The sequence below is a fragment of the Myzus persicae genome, unplaced genomic scaffold, assembly GCF_001856785.1.
Source record: "Myzus persicae strain clone G006 unplaced genomic scaffold, MPER_G0061.0, whole genome shotgun sequence".
Classification (NCBI taxonomy): Eukaryota; Metazoa; Arthropoda; class Insecta; order Hemiptera; family Aphididae; genus Myzus; species Myzus persicae.
The window spans coordinates 263,364-285,785 of record NW_019102926.1 but is presented as its reverse complement, the minus strand read 5'-3'; the positions used below and the strand labels follow the sequence as shown (position 1 = coordinate 285,785).

The 22,422-nt window shown below is 29.6% G+C and overlaps 1 protein-coding gene across 1 annotated transcript; it reads right to left on the bottom strand.

Moving 5' to 3' along the window:
* Nucleotides 1-142: 142 nt before the first annotated feature.
* LOC111033444 (dynein heavy chain 7, axonemal-like) lies at nucleotides 143-21,335 on the bottom strand. The gene is made up of 41 exons (XM_022314179.1): nucleotides 21,078-21,335; nucleotides 20,798-21,001; nucleotides 19,256-19,545; nucleotides 19,067-19,189; nucleotides 18,849-19,002; nucleotides 17,788-18,451; nucleotides 17,607-17,722; nucleotides 17,274-17,552; nucleotides 16,980-17,210; nucleotides 16,647-16,812; nucleotides 16,437-16,582; nucleotides 16,097-16,345; nucleotides 14,443-14,775; nucleotides 14,178-14,357; nucleotides 13,975-14,106; nucleotides 13,465-13,893; nucleotides 12,947-13,395; nucleotides 12,734-12,881; nucleotides 12,257-12,469; nucleotides 11,870-12,184; nucleotides 11,693-11,809; nucleotides 11,495-11,635; nucleotides 11,274-11,432; nucleotides 10,868-11,097; nucleotides 9,832-10,808; nucleotides 9,539-9,767; nucleotides 9,305-9,458; nucleotides 8,592-8,725; nucleotides 8,323-8,514; nucleotides 7,503-7,908; nucleotides 7,006-7,188; nucleotides 6,733-6,916; nucleotides 6,502-6,653; nucleotides 6,288-6,437; nucleotides 5,781-5,932; nucleotides 5,332-5,708; nucleotides 5,096-5,262; nucleotides 3,899-4,136; nucleotides 3,429-3,580; nucleotides 2,105-2,242; nucleotides 143-583 (listed from the first exon to the last, which is right to left on the bottom strand). The coding sequence occupies exons 1-41, from the start codon at nucleotides 21,333-21,335 to the stop codon at nucleotides 230-232; spliced, it is 10,065 nt and encodes a 3,354-aa protein (XP_022169871.1). The 3' UTR covers nucleotides 143-229.
* Nucleotides 21,336-22,422: the final 1,087 nt, after the last annotated feature.

Sequence of the window (22,422 nt, the reverse complement as noted above, 5' to 3'; positions counted from 1 at the left end):
TATGTGTAAAACTAGAAATCTATAACATAACTCGTTTGTATTGAATGAAAACATAAAACTTTTAATATTATCAAAATATTAGTTATTAATACACATTTTATCGTAATATAATTATTAGTGTGTTCTCGAGGGACGTCATTAGTGTGGTAGGTACTGTGTAGTGAATTCGTTGGCGTCAACAATACTGGGTCCATAGATAAGTATATATATAGTATATATAGTGACTGGGTCACTGGGACAACTGACAGAGGAGTGCGACGCCTCTCATGATCCAGTGATCGGGCGATTTGTCGATGGGCATGGATACGGCAATCACGAAGTTGGTGGAATGACCGGTGGTGGACAGCGTGCCCCTCCGCTCGGCTGTCTTGTACATCGGACACAGGTATATTGCGACGGATTGCGCTACGGATTTCATCGCCGGCAGCAAGTGAATCAACGGCATGGCGCAGAACAGCTGTTTTGGTTTCGATTCTTTCAAAACGGACTTCCGGTCGCTCCACCGGGCCCCATCCAAGTACAGACCGTACACGTAAACCCCGTCAACGGGCTCGACGTCCGTCGCTGCAGATTTCTTCAATATCTGCGGAAGTATAATAATATATTGTTATCATTATTCGCTTTATTTATTTGCATCTTTATCTTATAAGACTGCAACGGGATGGAGCAGGTATTATTCGAGGAGGGAGAAATATGTGGATGTTATTCTCATCCCTCAGGAGTTGAGAATTGTATTTTTTTACGTAGGTGCCTATTAATTAATAACAAAATGATTATCAAACTATTTAATTGGCGCCCTCCCCCATTACTTCTGGACGAGCATCATATCCTTTAACTTGTTAGATATTTTCACGAATGGCTGAATTATAGTATATACCAGTATATATATTATATTATAATATATAACTGCTATAATTGACCAAAAAAATGTTCGACCTAACCAGAATTTATTTATTTGTTTTATAAGATAACGTTTGTTTCATTATTCATTTAGGGTTTATGCTTTAGTCTTGCACACTATTTTTTATTATTTACTATTTTATTGTGCTATTTTTAACTGTGGCTATTCTTTAAACAATTTTTTTTATGAGCTGTGATACACTATGTATAGGTCCCTCGGGTAGTCATTATTTTAAAAATGTTTGACGTTATGTTATTATACAGTTGTCTTATTATGATGATATTATCTGGCATCTTTCCCGCCGACTGTGGACTATAGTACACCATCTGAATTTTCCCTAACGTACTCATCAACGTTATATTTAAGTATAAATTCAGACTTCCAAAATCCAATCACGAAATAATACATTTCATCGATTCATTTCAAATTTTGATTTGTCAGAAAATCCTAAATAAAATAGGACCTTGATGTATATTTTGTAATTATTGGGGTTTTCTTATAACAGTATTTCAACTTTAATTTCGCTGTGATAAATATATTATCTTTGAATTTATTTTGTTTATAATCATAGACGGATTAATGATCTATCTCTCAACCATTTTTCTTGTGAAGATGATATTTTATTTTAAAAATATTGTTTAGGTACATTTTTAACTAACAAAGTTAAAAATATACATATTTTACTACATACTGCTTGATTTTTTTAAATTTTGTTTTATATTTTGTTACACTTTACAAATTAAATAAATTAAAGTCCAATGCAAATTGATAATTTACCAATAGATCTAATAAACTGTGTTTTGGTATAACAATTATCCTCATACTATTTTTCCAAAAAAATGTAAAACACAATATTCTTTACAAAAAAAAAAACCTTAATTAAGTTTCAACTAAAAGTTATAGACCTTAAGTTTTTTATGTATACATAGTTGAAAATATTTAATTTCGTAAAAAAATACATGATTTATAAAGCATTGAAAGCTTAACTTTACGGTATGGCCCGCTTTCCATCATATAATTACAATAAGGGGGCTGCATTACTTTTCGACGAAATAAGTGGAGGGATGGAAAATGTGAATTACAAAAAGTGGAGGGGTGAAATCCCATTGTATCCCCTCCCCTCATTTCGACCATTGGCTACACGTCGATAACTCTAAAATATTATTTAGAATGTAATTATATTATCAATATAAGATGACATACTTTATAATCAAATGTTAGTAAATCGATCGGTATTTTATACTTTCTGGCAAAGTTCTGTTGCGTTCCGGTTAAAAAAGCTTGGGTGAAATAAAATCCGGACAGCCAGAACAGTTTTGGAGCATCGTTATCGTACCATTTCTAAATAATACAATAATGAATAATAACAAATAATAATAATAATAATAATGATAATAATAATTCTATATTTAAAATATGGAAATATGAACAACTATAATTTGTTATTTATACATAGTACCTATTTTAAAACTGTGTAAAGTAAATTTTTTTAGCTAATGGCTGTAAATGTAGTATTAGACATTTAGACATTGTATGCCTATACCCAGCGGTTCTCAAACTGTGTTCCGCGGAGCCCTGGGGCTCCTCGAGAGTAATCTAGGGCTCCGTGGCTCCCATATATTATCTGTATTAATTAAATTCAAATTATTAAATTATTATTATATTTCTTAGTTACATTTTAAATTCTTATACTTGTATTCATTCTTATTTGGACCGTACCAATATGTATTATTTTAAAGCTTAAAACTGTAAACTATTTATAAATCCACAAATTTTTTTATAATCAACATCATTTTCTATGAATTATCGTTCTCTCAAATAGACATTTCTGAATTTTGAGGGCTCCGTAATTTTTTTTTTAGGCACATAAGGGCTCCGCGAACAAAAAAGTATGAGAACCGCTGCCTATACCTATAATAGCCGGTATCCAGGTATATTTAGGTACCTATACACAATTCTGAGTGATTAGGAGTAATGTGTGATATATTGATATGAAATGATGATGATAGTGATTAGTAATTATATATTATTATCACCGTAAAATGTAATGGTCGTACCATACACGCATTTGTGTTGCACTGTTAGACAATGTGGTTGTCAAGTGCTAATAGTATCCTGTATTCATGTTAATAAAGTTACCAAGTTAAAATATGTGATGTATAAATATTTGTATATTGAGTCCTTTTTCTGTCCGGTTGAATCCAAGAAGTAATAGCAACAAATAGTACCTACATTAGGTGCCTATTTTATTCAAATTTTATGAAATATAAGTAATATAATTAATTAAATTTATTATGACCGTTATTGGTTTAGAGTTATACCGTGTGTTTAGGTAAATAGGTTTAATTATATTAAATTATAACATTTTCAAATATTTAAACTTAGATTAGAATTATTAGACATAGGTAATATTTTAGACTGATCAGTGTTATTTGTTCTTTGTTTTAAATTAATTGTTTTATCTAATTTATATGGTCGACTGACTCATTGATAAGAAGTCAGATTTATACAACACGAAAGCTCTAACTTGCAAAAACGCCATTCTCTGTAAGAAATCTTTTACATAACTGCCCAATGGTTTTAAAGACGGATAAGAATTTCTTGCCCAAGTTGTCGGAATTTTTCCATTTATGATGCTCTGACACAGTTCTTCCAGTTCATTAGATATTAATATTAGACCTAATAACAAAATTACACACATACTATTACTCATGCAATTTTGGAGTAAGCATTTTCATTGTATTTTGTGTTGTTTCATAATACCAATTTTTGTTGAGTGTGATGTGTTCACAGAAATATTGTTATGAGCAGATTATTAAATTTATCTTGATTAATAAAGAAGACGTGAGTATATGTATATAAACATCATGGTTTGGTAAATATCATAAGAAATGAGTCGTTAAGATGAATAGATCGTTAGAATATTTGATTTAAGTATTTTTCAGTAGGTACCAAAGATGCGTTTTAAATTTTGATTTAATTAACGTTATAACGTACCTTTGATAGCTTTTTGAACATTAATTAGACTAGTAGTTATTACGCTCAAAAGGTTATTGAATCGTCCCATTTCTTGAACCAAAACTGTGTTCATAGACTGATTGTAGGTAGTAGGGTATTTTTCTAATGCAAGGACTGTATCAAAAGGAATCGGAAGTTTGTTTAAAACATCTACAGCAAATATAATGATAAGTTCTTCTGACGATACTCCTTTTCCTTCCTTTGAACTTTCCATATTCTAGATATAGTATGCGTTTAACAAATAAATAATATTATAATATTATAATTATCATGTATAGTAATTTAAGATTAAATATATGTGGTATTTATAGGTCATTTTTTCATAATAATATTATATTATTTTCTATAGTAATAATATAGAATATTAAAATATAATTACAGATTTCGAGATTAAATAACCTAAATTTGGTAAAAAAATATTAAAGAATTAGGCGAGTAAATAATTTTTTATTTTTATTTATTTTAAAAATATTATAATTATAACTTATAACTTAGTACACACAGTTATGACTTATGGAATACAATTGTTTTGACTGAGATAATGCTTGCTGCATTTATTTGTACCACTTCGAATAAGTGTTATCAATTATGGGGGTTTCCATTTTCCACCAAAATGATCCTCGTTATGTTATTACCATCACCGTTTTTGGTCAAAGGTTATATTCCGATTTCTACCAAAAACTGACAGGTTCAGACTGACAGCGAACAAAAGTTAATAACCCGGCAATTATCCACAGATAATTCCGCAATGAAATAATCATAATAATATTAATAACGCGGGATACAACAGATTTAAGTTCAGGGGTTCTCAAAATATATTTTTAATAATTTGTTAATTTATTAGGTGGAAATCGAACTGCAACTTTTGGTGAAAAAAGGTCATGGTGATTGGTAATAAAGGGTGAGGGTCAATTTGGAGGAAAACTGTTACATCCATAAATTATGATGTTGTATTAAGTACCTACTACCTTCTTATCTACAAGAACACAAAGATAAAAATTAAACAACAATTTATAACCAGGACACCCACCCACCATTTGAAATTGAAGTATTTAATAGTTAATAACAAACTGTTGTAAAAATATTTTTCTGATAATTATTTTTGCTATGATCAATATTGAATGTTTGCAAATTACATGATGGATACTATTGATGTATAATGTACATTGTACATACTTGAGTACTAAGCACAGAAGTAAGAAGAATGTCAGTTTCTTGTTGTTCTTTAATGAGATCTGCGTTTTCGTTCATACCAAATATGCTTGGTCTAGTGATTGAAGGTAGTTCTTGAATGTAATCCACGAATTGATCGTATTTTTTCAAATTTGGGCAATAGTAAATTCCTGATTGCGAATGATAATGAGTTGAGCGAGACAACAAGTGAAATATATAAATTATTTTCTTAAATTTACCAGATTTGTCAAATTTATAATTCTTGTATTTGACAATTTCTTGCGTATAGAACTTGTTTAGAAACGTAACTAGACACCTTCGGTCCCAGTCATCGGTCACACGCCCGCCGTAGTTGCATTCACCAGTTAAATAACGCAATGCTTCAAATTGAATCTTTGAATATTCATTAAGGAAGTTTTGTAACTGAACGACGCTAATTCTGAGGTCGGTCTCGTTGAATTCGTATGGCCGATTCCACCCGATTGGACCAAAATGACGCCGCTCTTGTATTAGAGCATGGAAGAAGCACAGCCCGAAAAGCATCTTCTTGAAATTACTGCCTTGCTTACAGCCTTCAAAGAATTCCTCATTTACAATAGGGTCACTTGTAAACGATCTACTCCGAAAGGTAGATAGTAAATTATGATATTTATTAAATCAATTTAATAAAATATAAATACGGTAATACCTGTAAATGTTGGCTCGAAGTCCTTTTGGAGGTTCATTTGTTATTTTTATACTATTTTGTAAGACCGATACAGGAAAGTACTCTACGGGATATGACGTCAACCAAAGTCTAAACTCGGGATGAGTGTGCTCACTAGTGAAGCTTTCGCATATCTAATAAAATAAAACAACTTTTCCAGTCAAATAATATGTTTTATGTTCTATTTTATTCGTAACTCTACTTAGAATCTAAGATATGTAAATAATTTATAAAATGACAAAAAAGTTATTTTTTATAATATTACTATTAATATTTTACATAATAATACATAACTTTGCTAAAAAAAAATCCTTTTACAAGTATTAGAATATTAATAATGTACTTTAAATTGAAGTAGTAATTACTAGTATTAACAACCAATTATTATTTTTGTCAATATGTTTTTTGCTTTTTAAATAATTAAATTCAATGAAAATAATAGTTTACTAGACAGCAGTTAATTTTGATTAATTAAGTTAAAACAATTACCATTTCAAGTTGTGACATCCAACTTTTAGCTAAATGACAATTTTGTAACAACACCCAGTTACCCATTCTTGTAGCTTCGGTAATAAGTCTTGAGGCAATTGGCCCTTGCCCCTGACCTAATGATAAAGCCGATAAACGGGTTGCAAATCCCTGAGTAAAAAATGGAAAACTATAATACATTTCATCACGTTTATAAAATATGTATTGAAAATACCAGTTTCTCTGAAAATTTTAACAACATTGCTGTTGGATCTGCTCCAGGAGTCAAAACAAAAACTAATGGAGTCAAACAATTGGAGTCATTAAAAATTGTTGATAAATCAAATGGCAGGGGAACTGTGAATTTATGATCCAATACTGATTCGTCTGTTATAAAATATGTAAATTATATCAGATAATTAGAAAACCATTTAGCATCCATGATTGGTAATAATAATAATCTTACAAGCAACGAAATATTGAACAGCTGGTACAATTTTATCATATCGAAGTAAACGTAATATGAGACATTTTTGAAAATAGTTTAGATGTTTATCCCATGGATCAGGAAAAGTTGCCAAATGCGGTTCTAACGAATCATAAATTTCTTTCCATTCATTCGTGTTAGTTTCGAAATCCACTTTTATGTTCTTTAAAATAATGTTCATTTTTTCAGTGCAATTTATTTAAAAAAAATATATTCAGGTATTATTTAAAATAAGATTTAATAAAATATAACCTTGAACTTTGGAAGATTTTCAAGTCTACATAATTCGTCCCAGCTTTTATTTGGTAACCAACTGATCTGATTTTTGAACGGATTATCTAAACCAATTCCACCTGTGAGGAAGAATATCCATTCATCCGAGTCAAATTCTTCAGATAAATTAATAGCCATAATCAACGATAGTAATAGCTTGTCCTAATAATAATTAATGATTATTAAAACAATATGAAATATGATGTATTAAAGATATAATATCTTAAACACAATTTGATGCATTAAATATTTTAATATGGTATTTATGTGACAACAATTAAATTGTATACCTTTATGAAAAAAAAATATATTAATTTTATAATCAATACATTTTAGATTATTAAGTTATGAAATGTTTTAATTATACTGTTATAATTAAACTATATTAGTTTAAACATGACCATTTTATGATATTTAATTTGCTTGTATATATTTTGGTTGTAAAACTAAAATATTAAGATATCCGTAAAAATTACTTTTTCAAATAAACTTCTGCATATGTTAACATACAAGGAATATGTAAAATATTTAATTAATTCATATGTTCGCTCTTCGATGTTTATACGCTTAGGGCTATTTTTGATGGCTACACTGAATAAATGTATAAACCACGCTAGAGAATATTGATACATGGGGTCAATATTTGCCAACGTATCAATAGTGAAAAATAATTTCGTTGAATGTGTGGCAACAATACGGTATTGTTGCCTAGTTCTATCTATTATTCGTTCAGTGATCTCAGACTCTGCTTGTTTTTCTTTTATTTCGTTTGCTAAAATTTTTGAAGAACTTAATATGGTTACAGCATCTTCATCCTCCAAAATATTTCCTTCAGTTGAACTCAGGACTTCCAATATTTTATCTTCAATATCTTTTAAGGATCTAAAAAAAAATGTTTTTTTTTAAGTATAATATATACGATGTATTAATGTAGTTTTATAAGTTTGATCTTAGAACTTAGTAAATTGGTATGCTTATGATCTGGTTAATCTTTTAATTTTGGACAATTTTTAAATTTAAAAAGCTTTGTGCATAAAATATTTAAATAGAAAGTTGATCACAAATCGCACTGAATTATGTTATTTTAAATATTTAATAGTTTATAGAAAAATAAAAGTAGTAATGAAGTGTCCTTTTCTTTCAGAGTCTTAAATATTTCTGGCCGTTTTATAAATTACTTAGACAAATTTTTATACAGTGTTAAATATTATAATACATGGACCTTATACATTGCTGTGAAAAATTTGTTTTGATTGATTGTCAAATTTAATAATATACAAGATTTGAATTGCTTACTTGGCATTTTTAGCACCCTGGATGATCAATTCATTCTTTACAGTTTCTAAATCAGGTCTATCTTTAGCTACTACTTCACCTAGTAACTGATCTTCTAGCCCAATAGGTGTTATCATAAAATTCAATAACACCACTTTTACAGCTACTTCTGGTAAGTAATGTGGGTTTTTCAGTTTAGTTGTTATATAAAACCTTAAAAGACATAGGTAACATTATTAAAAAAAGTCATGTATATTTATATTAAAAAAATGAATACAAAATAGGGATACCTGAAATTGTGGTTATATTCAATGATGGTATCGCCTAATGTTAGGCAGTAAGTTCCACCCGTTAAGAATATTTGATTTAATAATATAGGGTCTAATATAGGATCTAATTCTTCATAAATGTTTTCTAATAAAACCTGAAATATATTTGATATTGAAATATTTTTTTAATGGTATGATATATTTTATACCTACTATAACAAGGTGCTAAATGTAGTAATTTTATTTTATACTCGAAAAGTAGGAAGTGTGGAGTTTTTAAAAAGGAGTTTGTTTAAATATGGATGAAATGTTGAGATAGTGAGAAGAATACCAGCAAATGACTATATTGTAATAATTGGTGACATGAATGGACATTGAGGAAGTGATAGGACAGAGAATGAGAGGATACATGGTGGTTATGGTTTTGAAGACAGAAATGAGATAGGGGATAGACGGAGTATAAAATAATTTTGGAGGAGCACATCAAATGTTATTAAAACTGTGGCAGTTGATACTGTTGGTAATGGTAAAGGTAGTTATACAAACTAAATAAGCTGCAGAATAAAGACATGTGGTTATGGGAAGATTGGGCACAGAAAATAATACTTAGGAAGTAAATTCAGTTTAAAAAATGGCAGAAAGTTTGGGGCACAGAGTTAAAAAAATTAAATAATGATGTGAAAAGTGCAGAAAGAATGGTGAAAAGTGAAGAAGAAGTGTATTATATCATATACTGGTTGGCCACTGGTGATGGCATGCTCCAAGACAGTAATATAGTTGGGTGAACTGAAGCGTATTGTGTTTAAAGAGTTTTCCATTTCCATTGTCTTAATCCATTTATTTGCCTGTCCTTGCGGATCAATCATTAAAGCCGACCGTCTTGCATTCCTGAAGAAAAATAATTAGAAATTAAGGACACTTATGAGTTTAAATTTATTTGCTTGAATCAAATTATGTAGTTTTTTTACATCACAATAATGCCATTATCTATTGAAAATAAATCCGTTGGTAACCCAGCTACATTCCAAGCTCTGATTACAACAGGCTGTCCAAGTATTGCACTTAATTGAAAATCTTTAGAACATACAATTTCATTTTCGAGGATTTCTTTCACCCAATCTTTGATTTGATTGCTTCTGAAGTCCATTGTGAATGGACCTAAGTATGCAATAATACCAGAACTTATTAACAAGTCACCTGAAATGGAACATATTTTTTTATTTTTATACTGGTTGAGCTTTTTGGGATTATGTCAATACACCTGTAAGGTTTAAATATCTTTCACCGAGATCCATAGCCATTTGCCCCCATCGTTGTTTTTCCCCTCCTAATCCACCTATTAAATCTTCAGCTCGTATCATTTTTGTCTGTACTTCATTAGCATTATCTTGTAACTTTGCCATTTTTCGTTCATTTTCTTCAAGGTTTTCTTGGACGAGCTTTAGTTTCATTTCAACCTCCTTAAGCTGAGAACGTTTTTCTTTAAGTTCATCCATCGCACTGTTATACATAGATTCTGCTTCAGCTAGAGCAATTCTTTTTGGTCTTATCTCTTTTGCCACTTTGTCATAACTAGACATTGCTGTTACCCATTTGCATAAGCCTTCTGCAGCAGTCGAAGCTTTTTTAATTAGTCTTGGTTCGAAATCTGGATTTGTAAGATACTTTTCATTGATAACTTTCATTACTGCACTTGGTATATTATCCTTATCGAAATTAATGAGATGTTCGAGAAACTTCATGTCGTTAAGTAATTTTTTCGAAGGTCCCCAATAATCTTCCACCATTTTTCCAGTTAACGGGTCAGGAACTTTAACAGGTTTTACTTCCTTTATAATGCATATAGTTTCCATGACCAATTTAACCCCGTTAGGAGGATTTTTCATGGATTTTACGAATGTTATATCACCAGGAGTCAACGTATTTAATGCAGCAAGAGCAGCGTTCAATACAGGTTTTGCAGCTTCCATGTGAGCTTCACACTCGTCCTTTATTTCTTGTGCTTCAGCTGCAGTTATCTGTGCCTTTTCTTCATCTATTTCAATGTTTTGTTTCACTTTCGATATTTCTATATTTTCCTTTGCTATTTTCTGCATGATTATTTTTACCTTTTTAGAAGCAGCTATAATTTCAGGCTCTAAATATTTCAGTTCTTTTTGCAAAATTTCTATATCATCAGCTGCATTCTGCAATCTTTCTAATCCAACTTCGTACCGACGTTTTGCAGTTATTATTTCTCTGTTATGAAATGATACATTATATATTACTATAATATTATTTTAAGACTATTAACTTACAGTCGTTTTTTACTTAAAACATCTTTAAAAGTGTTAATCATTTCTAAGTAAGAAGTTGGCGTTACATAAGTTTTTCGTTGTAATTTAGCATTAAACTCGACAGACAGATTTATAGTTGTTATATGAAATTGTTGACACATTTTAATACTGACATTGCGTTCATGATCTGTTAGTTCAACGTCACTTAAAAAACTTTTAGCCACAGCGATTAAAGCATCCGATGGCCAAGTCTAAGATGAAATAAATAATTTGTATGCATATAAGTACGGTATTAGATATAAGTATAAACAATAACATTTTCAAAGGAACATCTGAATATTATTTTGATATGAATAGCCAAGGTATATATTATGACAAAAATAATAAGACACTTATAAACAACACTATAGCAAACTTTTTTGCTTACTTGAAACCAATCAATAGTACAACATTGCACAAGTGATGGAAATTGTCTTATCCTTGTTCTAAGGCCATTGCCAATTGGACTAAATGCTAACGATACGTGCAGTTGGTCTCTTACAGTTTGAATAAATAAATTAAACAATCCAGTTAAACTACCATCAGTCTAATTGGACGTAGAATTTTCACTATACATTTATTATTTAATGTCTTATAATCATTAATTACTTGTAAAGTTTTATCACGTTGTTTATCTAGTTCACGCATTTTATCACAGATCTCTATTTTTTCGTCCATTACAAATAGATTAGGTACTTCTCCTGAATTTAGTAAATTATTTATATCTTCAACCATTCCTTCATTTTTTATCTATATCACAATCATAAATATATATATCCGTATTATATTTTATTGTAATTTATTTACTTCTGAATCCGTAAACAAAAATATAACATTTTGGTCAAACGCTACAGTAGCTTGTTTAAATATGTTTTTCAAATCTTCATGCCATTCATTTACTCCATATAAGCGAGTCAATTTTATCTAAGTACAACAGTATGATATTTCAACGAAGAAGAAGAACTTAATTATTGTTTTCAATACCTGAAATAGTTCGTATTGTGAAATATGTGCAGCTAGTCTTGTTAACGACTGGCGACCTGATCCTCCCAAACCAATAAGTAAAGCATGCCCTCGTGGCTGATTCATGATACGACAAATTCGGGATAAATGTTCTAGAGCGAATCTAAAAAGCACTAAATGCATAGGTTTTTTGCTCATTTGATTGAATTCATTGAGGAATTCTTCAACTGTCAATCGAAGACTGTCTAAATCACGTATTTCTTTATAATTTCTATCTTGAGAATGTGGATTAGAGAAGTCACAATAAATTAACTGACGCAACTCATCTTGAGTTACCTAATTATTTATAAAAAAAATAATAGTTTAATTTTCTTATTTGTTAATTGAAAAAAAATAAAACATAATTACTATTTTGCTTTCCGTTGCGATAAGATGAATGAACATTTGATTTATGTCTTCGTCTAGAAATTCTTTACAGACAAAACGTAAATTATCGAAAAACCAATCACGATCAGATTCATCTACTAAACGGTCATAGTATACTCTAAGTATTTCATGTACCCAAAGACGTTTCATGGAAATTACATCGGTAATAGTATCAGGAACAGAAAACATAATTCCCTAATAAAAAATAAATTGTAACAAATTGAAAATAAAAATGATTGATACCTTTCATTTAAATATAATCATCCTTACATTAATCATACAAATATGCATAAACATTTCTGGGAATGTAAATTAGGATGCAAATTTTACTTATATAGTATTTATTCAAAACGTTTTGCTTAAGTTATTCAAATATAACAATTAATACTCATAATATTATTCTAAAATAAATATTTTATATCTAATAATATTATTAAACTATGTTTGGAAAATATTTACTTGTATGACTTTGGAGAAATCTCTTAAATTGAATAAGTAATGTGATTTAGCTGGAGTTGGCATTAAATATCCAATGCTCTTTTTATGTACCTCTAATGTTGAATTAACTAACTGATCAACAGAAGAATCAAATTTTCTGCCAAAACCTCTGTACGATAGTTAAAAATTAGTTATAAAAACAATTATAACGTATTTTTTTTTAAACTACTAAACTTGTTTTTTAAATGCCAAAATAAAATTTTGCTAAAAATTGAAACCATTGTAATATCGTCGAATGTGTTTGTCACGATTATGTTAAAATGACGACTAAACCTAGGAGTCACGGTATTCCCTGACGACGGAGGACCCATCGCACATAATATTAGAACGTCTTGAAGGTGTATTGCCTCCAATTCTTTACGGTCGTACCATGGGAATTTGTCCATGCATTGGCGCAGCAGCTCAATAGGCGGCTGAGCACCATAGTACTCCTTTAATGGCATACTCAAATCATCGATAAATATTATGCACTTAGTACCGGTCGGAGGACCAAACACACCGCGTCTTCTCTTAACAAGTTTGCTCATTATTATGTCCTGTGTAATATTTGACGAAGTCTGCGCGGAAAAATTAATACACGACGAGCTGTTAAATTCTTTATCAATTTTCGTAAAAATGTAATTCTGTAATAGAAAAAGTATAAAATTTTTTTTTAATATGATAGCTACAGGGACACGAGAATTCCATCATACCATAGTGTAAGCCGATTTTCCCGTTCCAGTTTTACCTACCATCAGTATCGGCTTATTATTTTCTAACAACAATGACATTAGTGCATGGTTTCTTATTGTATCTACTGTTGGAACTATAATTTCATTGAATGGAATGTCTTGCGGTATCGGTGGTTCATAGTCTATATAATCTGTCCATAGTTTCCATTCTCCTTTACCTTTTTTATTTAGAACATATCTGTAGTCAAAAACCAAGCCATCTTTGGGAATTACATTCGTATATGGTTTATTTGGTGACGGACATAGTTCAAGTGGTATGTTTAATGCATAAGCGACTTTTTTAGGAAATTTGTTTTCTAACAATGCTCGAAACAGGAGATTGAATTTAATTCTGCTCTTTATATCCAATGTAGCTCCCATTGACCATATACAAGAAAAGAAACATATGCACTGTAGAAAAATAAAGTTAGATACAATAATAGTCATTATATTAGTTTGGAAACAAAAAAAAAATATTAAATTATAATATACTTCTAATTGTGATCTCATATCAGTCTGTGAGATTGTTTTTAAATGTTCTTCATCATCGTATGGTTTTAAATAGGTATCGCAAATATTTGTTAGTGATCTAACCAAGTTCATATCACTAGTTGGAAACACTTCCTATAGTAAAATTAATTGAAATTACAAACAGTTCTTTTCTTATTCTATTATATAATATGTTGTAGGTATACGTTAATATTACAACGTCTTAACATGAACAATATTGACCGAGTGAAACGTATGATATGCTTATGTAATGTCTCTTTATGTTTCGTGGGTAAGTAAGGAGACAATTGATTTATCCACGAAGTCACTAAACACTCCCAGCCTAATGAAACTGGTTCCATGTAAATCATGCCACACCTTGAAACCTTAAACAACAGAATATAATATGTTAATAGTTATGCTAAAAATATTGAAAATCTTAGTAAATTCAAATCGGTATCATTCAATTACCGTGGCGGGCGATGCAACATCTAAGTCCATAGGCTCAAAGATCAAATTAGTTGTGTTTGCAAGTTGTATAATTTCTCCTGATATTAAACATAATTTTTTGTTATCGTCCAATACGGTATTCATACTTTCAATCCAAATGGCATCTACTGGACCATCAAAGATCAACCACTTTCTATTAAGATTAGTTGAAGAAGCAAATTTTCTGAACCCGACAGCTAAGATTCCGTCCGACCATTCGTGTGATGTTAGATCAAATTGACCATAAAGTTGGCCCAATGTTATAGACTTAGGGTTTATTACCATAATTTCAACTTTGTGTTCATTCATTAATTTCTTTTATTAAAATAAAAATAAATTATTACAAGATAGTATAATATGTTTCATATTGATGTAAGAGTTCTACATCGTTTAATAAGATATGAATTGAAAAATATGAAATTATATTTTTATGTTTATCCATTTGTTTTTGTCATTGTAACTAGTTTCTTAAAATCATTTTTTCTCTTGCTATTTTATTTACTTCACATGAAATATCGGTATAAATAACAATACATTTATCTTCTATAACTTATAATCAATTAATTCAATACCTTTAAAATCACTTTTGTTACCAAATTTAATGTATTTACTTTTTTAGTGGGATTTTTTACTCAGACAAAAAATTTAACAACATAATATAATATTTAGTAGAGTAAAATATCAAAATAAAATATTTAGAAGATACAGATGATTTATTTTGCTAAAATGGGTATTTATCAGTTTGATTTATAATATGAAAATATCAAATTGCATGAGATATAATATGGTCCGAAGTTCGTAGTCAAAATTCTAAAATAACAACTTGAATGCCAATATTCAAAATTAAAATTATTGTTCTTGAAAATTTTATTTTGGGGGGGGGGGGGGCGGGCCCACCCTCTGGATCTGCGCCTGGTCCGAACAATATTTGTTATAGTGTTTTAAGAGAATGGTTGAGCGATTTATTTATAGGATCAGAAGATCAACTATTCATAATCTGTGAAAGTTTTGACAAAAGTTAATTTTAATTTTTTATTATTATGGAATGATTATGTGCGTATCTAATCGTTTTATTATTTTTCACTAATATTGTCGTTATTGTGGTTTTTTAGTCATTGATATACATTTTTAATTTCTAAAATAGAATGTTGTTTTGAATATGTTGGTGCATTCAACTATCGAAAAAAAATGTATTACTTTTAAGCAATTGGGGATTATATAGTTATAGAAATAGAGTAGTAGTGCACTAACATTTTAGAAAGTTTTATTTGAAGTTTGAATTCCTATTAATTGTTATTTAAATATCTGAACATTTGAGCAGGTTTATGTCAACCGTGCAAAAAAACTGGTGTATACTGGTCCAACTTCATGATTATAATTGATGATTAATGGCTTACAGGTCGTGTTAAAATATTCAAATAATTAGATATGTTAGTCAAGACTCAAGAAGTCGAGCATGTGGAAAGCGTCTTTGCTCTTGGATCTTTATACTTTCGTTCGGTGCGTCATCATAATATATATATATTGACTGGCATAATGGAGAAAGGGCTATTATTTGTTGATATTAGTTTACCAATATGTCAGATTAAAAAAGAAAATAACTGAAGGTTAAAACGATTAATATGATTATCCTTACTTTAGTTTCAATTATTTTCAAAGCACCACTGAGTACTTTATAGGCTGATGTTTTACCACTAAACGGCAAACCCACAATCATAAATCCATGTCTAACGATCATCATTTCATAGATTTGTTGAATTTTTTCAACAAAGAACAACGTACACTGTAAATTCATTATTTTACATTGCTCTTCTATTGCAGCGTTCAGAATTTTATAATCTGGTGTTGGCAATTCAATCCCAGGAAACAAATCTGAAGTTAATCCCTATGAGCAAGAGCGATCACCAATGTTATTATCATTAATTATGTGAATCTTCAACAGGTAATTGTATCATGTGTGGAAAAGCCCATATTACTTTAAACAGCGGGATATCATGTTTAAGAAACTTTGGTAAATTAACGTCGTTGATAGAACGCAACATGAGTATATTTTCATCTTCTTCGGGGTATTTCAGTTTTAGATTACCGGCTGCTGTCAGCACAGTTTTAACCGCTCTCATTCCTGTGAAGAATGAATCTCGTGTAATTATGAATTTGTGTTATGTACATTGTATATGTGTTTTAACCATAGTCATAATGGTTTTGCGACGAAAGCTGTTCGGAACATAATTTATACGTTGCTACAATTTTTACCGACAGCGAACGAGCTAAGCTAAAGCCTTGAGAATACAAAACTATTTCAGATATCAAAGCATAATCGGGTACCATCATCGCTACTGAACGAAATAAAGCCTGAAAAAAAAATTGTATTTAAATGTATTAAAACAGTTTTTGATAGAACATTAAGACATAATGTTTTAAAAATAATAGATACATGTATTCGAAAAAAATATTATAAATATCACCTTAAAAAAAAAATCTTAATCATTTTAATATTATGGTTTATATTTGTTAATTACTTTCAAATTATCCGGTAGCTCTGAACGCCCAGCATAACCAGGATTCATAGTTATAAATATAGCGCAAGTATTATCTAATGTTAAATTTGAACCTTCAAAAAATATTTTCATCAACCCAGCCTGTATACCTCGTTGAATAGTCAATATTTGTTGTGCGACTACTGATAAAACTTCTAAATCTATGCGATTAAATTCATCAAAACATGCCCATGCACCACATGACAATAAACCCTATAAATAAAAAACTCCTGTTAGAACGATATTAAGACGTCAGCAGAATTAAAATTAAATAACTTTGAAAAATTTCCCAAGACCAATGTAGTCCATACTATCTGAGCAATTGAAAACGACACATTGTTTAGCAATCGCTTTTGCCAAGTCTTTGGTAGTTTCTGTTTTGCCGGTTCCAGCTGGCCCTTCAGGCGCACCGCCCAAATTTAATTGAAGAGCACAAAACAGTGTTCGATAACAACGGTCAGTGAGTGGAGTAATAACTAATCTTGCCGAATTACCTAGATATTCGTAACCATAATTCAATGATGCATTGATCATTGAGGTGAATAAATTGTCTTCCTAAAAAAAAACATTTTTGAGACCAACTTATTGTCTGCATATATTTTTATTTACCGTCCAATAATATCGCAATTGGCTAATCCATCCAAAATCATTTGTTTTATGAATATTTTTGCTTGCCAAGTCATCAACAACATCTCTTGCATGAACGTCGATTACAATCAAGGCTCCTGTTTTAGTGTATATGATTTATTTAGAGATCACTTATAAGTTACAGTCGAATAAAACCTTATACCTAATGTTAATCGCGTTTGAACTGATAATACACCTCGAACCAATGTCACAATTTTATCGATCTGCCTATTACATTTATTTAAATATACTGAAAGACCATCAGGATGTTGTTTAATTGCTTGTGTCATCTCGACAGTCCAATATGTACACGAAACAGCTAAGACTGCTTGTCCGGGCCATTGCACTACCCATTCATGTCTGATGGTATTCTGATAAGCTATCAAAGCCTTTCCAATTACTGCACGTACAGTAGTCTTCATCGATAGTTCCAAGTCTAATAGCCATCTCTCAACTTGACCTCTAGCTTTTGCTGTATTAATTGTTATCGATAAATTTACGATTTCTGCTTCACTAGATACCATAGATATAACATCTAGTTTTTCAGTAAAAATAAGTGTAGCTATTCCTTCGAAACATTTTTTTAAATGTGGCTGCACTCTCTTCGGGTCTTTGGTTTCTGATATGATTTCAAGAAGTTCGTCATTTGATAAAAAAAACAACCTTGTAAAATACAGTCGTTTGGTTTCCAAATAATTATTTAAGCCTTTTTGCACCAAATCCAAAAGCATATAACCTTTTTTTAAATTTTGCAAGATGTTTTCTATATTAACTGTTTGTAAAATATTCATTGATTTTTTAATATCTTTCATCATGTCTCTCCATATCTAAAAAATAAATGTGATCATTTCAAATTAAAACTTTATTGATATTTTAATATACTATAAAGAAAACATGATTGCCATCTCAGATTTTTGCGAGGATTCAGAAACGCTAGCAAAAAATGTACATTTTGATTTAAATATTATTATTAAATATTGATCTTTTTTTTCTTTAATACGAATATCAAACAGTAGTTTTAAATTACTTAGGTAATTCAAGATGATCAATATTAAAGAATTTTATAACAAATTTGTAAAACATAAATAGTGTCTGAGGGATACAAATGCAAACCTCTAAATCTCACAAATAACGAAAAAAATATATGTTGAAATGAGTATATAATTTATACTCAAAATGTATGCTTTAAGCAAATAATAATAAATAATTGACAATGTTTTTTACCTTATCAACTGCGTTAAACTTTTGAGATTCGTCTGGCATCTGTCTCTGTATATCTGGAGACAAAAAAATTGATTCTAAGTACATCCATGTCATTTGAACTTTGACCAACAACTCTATTATTTCATTCAAAGTAATTATTTGAGCTTCCCATTCTCTGGTATAAAAATGAAAAATCAATTAATGTACACTATTCAATGATGTAAATTAAAATGAAATACAGTAATTTGTTTTCAAAAGGTTTAATAAATGGAGACGATTTCATCGTAGTTGTTTTTAATATGTGATCATCTAGCAATAATTGTACATCATCAATGCCCGATAAAATATATGTTCCTGAATCTCTATAACATAAAATAAAATTACTTTTGCCATACAACTATTACGTTTTTAAATTATGTATATTATACTTGTAGTCTAATATGGTAAAGTTTAAATCTTTCCATTCCTCCACCATAGTATTTAGCCTCTTATCCAAATTATTTTCTTTAGAAGCTCCATCACTGATTATTTCAAATTCAGGTACAAATTTACCGAGATTGAGATTTAAAACTTTTGCCAACGTTAGATTTTGATCGGGGTACATTACAAAACCGACTACATTGGAAATGTCTTCCCAGTGACGTCGTTTAAGACCTAAATTGCCCAATGTCAATACTTCCGGGATTCTTTTTTTAAATGTTTCGATCAACGACCGCACCTGAATACACATTATATTTAATAGTAATCATGTTTAATATTTACCATTAAAATACATATATTGTTTAATTGTATGTTTATTATATAAAAATTAGTTTGTTGATGTTTATGTAACTCAATAGTAAAATACAAAATAAATAATATTTATTTGATTTACCGTAATGATATGTTTGTTGTTTTTATCGTTTAAATGAGATACTAACGTTTATGAGACAATAAGTACGATTGTACCAAACATTTTTATGATTATTTACTTGTAATGATTTATGTCTGATGAGATTTAAATATTTTATGTTAGGTTAAACTTTCAATGAGCAAAGTAACATAGTACGTTTCTGACTTCTGAGTATGTTTAAAACTAACTTTGACTTTCGTCAGTATTAGATAAAAATACAATATTGTAGGTACGCCCTTCATGGACATCTGTTAGAGTTAAAATTAAATTAAATAAAACTTTGATTAACATTCTTAAACTGATTTAAACTAGGTATTTTTTACTTTTAAATTACTACATTTCTTATGATATAATATAATGTAATATATATATTGTTAAAAAAAAACCCTTAACTACTGACGAAAATAGGAGTTATTGGTTTTTATATAAATACAATATTTTTTACTATTGAATCCAATTCTAATGAAGTCTTATATAAATATTAAAATAAAGCGTTATGATTGCGTTAGATCAATTGTATGAAATATCTTCCCATTCAATATAATTATATAAATAATTTACTTGATATAGCGCAATATTCCACAGAATAAAACCGCCACCTCATTTTTTTATTTCAAACTAAAAATAGTAGGTTTGTGTCGATATTTTATGTTAGTTATCGGTGTAAAAATTCACTTAAATAACTCAAAAGATTCATAAAGTCATTGCGCATACCTATAAATTATTTTTTATCTATTAAATAATATTAGTAGGATTTGTAGTATAGTTATTATTGTTTATTAAGAATGATGTATTCATTGGATGACTAACCAATTGAAACTTAAGTTTGTTTTAACCAAAGTTATAAAATTTGATATAATATTTTTACATTTTATATTGTAATGATTAAATAAACCGAGCACTTGGACTAGTGGACCAACGTATGACGAACAATTTGTGTGCGACCTTGTAACTATAACACACGAACACTGATTGCTGTCAAAACTAAAGGGATACCTACGAACTACCAGGATCGTTCTTATTTGTAAAAAAAACGAATCATTGTCTATATTATACAATATGATGTTCATAATATTACTTTAATTGCAATAGCCAATGGGGCAGGGGTTTTCATGAATGTTCGTTCTAGTTTTGTTATGTTACGATAGTAGTTGGTTACATTTTGATCGATCTGCTCTGGGTCGTATGTTCCGATGGTAGCATTCATCCATTTTTCATAATTTACGATAAACTCTGAACAGTTATCATAAAGCAGTTTGTACGGCGCTAAAGAATCTGCAACCTTAAATACACATTTGTTGCTAAAATAAATTATTCGTACAACAATTATCGTTTGCGAGCAATAAAGGTATATTTACGAATTTTCGAATTGGATATGCACTTTCTTCCATCTGAAAGTATTTTTCTTGTTTGTTGAATTCATCAATTGTCTCCAAAGCTTCGTTTAATTTATCATCTAAGTTTTGAGATTTCTCCGCATATATCTTTATATCATTTATGTCCCCCAATTTCCGAAACTCGTCCAATTCAGATTTATAGATGTTCAGGTCGATATTGAACTTTTCAATACGATCCTGTAAAACTTCTTTAAATTCTTTTGTTTTTTTTGTAATCATTATAGAACTCATAGAAATAGTATCGTTAACGTATTTGACCCAACGGAATGTACTAGTCTTTTGTTTCAGCTCTTCCTTTGTAAATTCTATGAAATCCATCAAAAATATTTCGCATGATAACACTTCGATTGTTTGTTTCATTAGCTTAGGTAATATATTGTCTCTTACGTCAGCGATAAAGCTGATTAGTTTTATTAGTTCATCGGTATTTTCTGGTGGTGTTAATATTACGTCAACAAAATATGAATATTGTTCATTTAATCTAAAATAATTAATGAAAAATAATTTTAATATTATGACTAGGTTTAGGTTAAATTAGGTCCTATTTTAATATAACATATTCCTCAGTATTTAAATTTGAATTCTATACTTTTTTTCAATAGCTGAGTAGGCTGACTTCATATGAACGATAATGTTGTTCTTAAGTGTATTTGCTTGTTTGTAGAAGATATTGATAATTTCAGAGAAATCAATTTGAAATGCCCCTATATTTGCTGTTGGGAGTATGTCAGCCAATATAGCGGAAGAAATGTCATGATATTTAATTATAGCATTTTTACATTCTTCGAAAGTATGACTTTTGGATAAAAATATTTCCTCTTCTTTTTTGGCTTTTCCGTTTACTAAATAAAGGTATCTTACAACATTTTCTTTAAAATCTTTTCTCTGTTCCCAACAATTATCCAAGTATATTCTTAGATTTTTAATATTTTCACAAATAATGTCACAATCTAAATCCACCTGAGTTATGAAAACTATAATTAATTACTGTTTTTATTCAAAAAGAGTTTCGAGGAACCAGCGAGAATTCAGTCAACGATTATAAGTAGTATAAGTAGTAAGTAGTTTTTTTACAGCACTACCGGAATTAGAATTAACCATTTTAGTTTGGTTGATGAGAAATAATATTAATACATAATTACTTCCAAAAATCTATCTGTTTGATAACCTTCGTACAAGGAATGTTCAATACGTATCAAATTTGACGACATTTCTTCTATCTCTTCACAAATTGACATAATGAAATCCCGTAAACGCGCATAAGATGGCAGATATCGTAACGAATTGTTTCTGTACACCAAACTTG

What these genes read in the sequence shown, in the direction of transcription:
- LOC111033444 (XM_022314179.1), bottom strand. Translation starts at nt 21,335, where the DNA reads ATGATTACAAAAAAAACAAAAGAATTTAAAGAAGTTTTACAGGATCGT. An exon ending in TCGCAACGGAAAGCAAAATA is followed by an intron (nt 12,185 to 12,256) that starts GTAATTATGTTT and finishes ATAAATAATTAG; the next exon opens with GTAACTCAAGATGAGTTGCG. An exon ending in TAAAATTTTCAGAGAAACTG is followed by an intron (nt 6,438 to 6,501) that starts GTATTTTCAATA and finishes TTTTTTACTCAG; the next exon opens with GGATTTGCAACCCGTTTATC.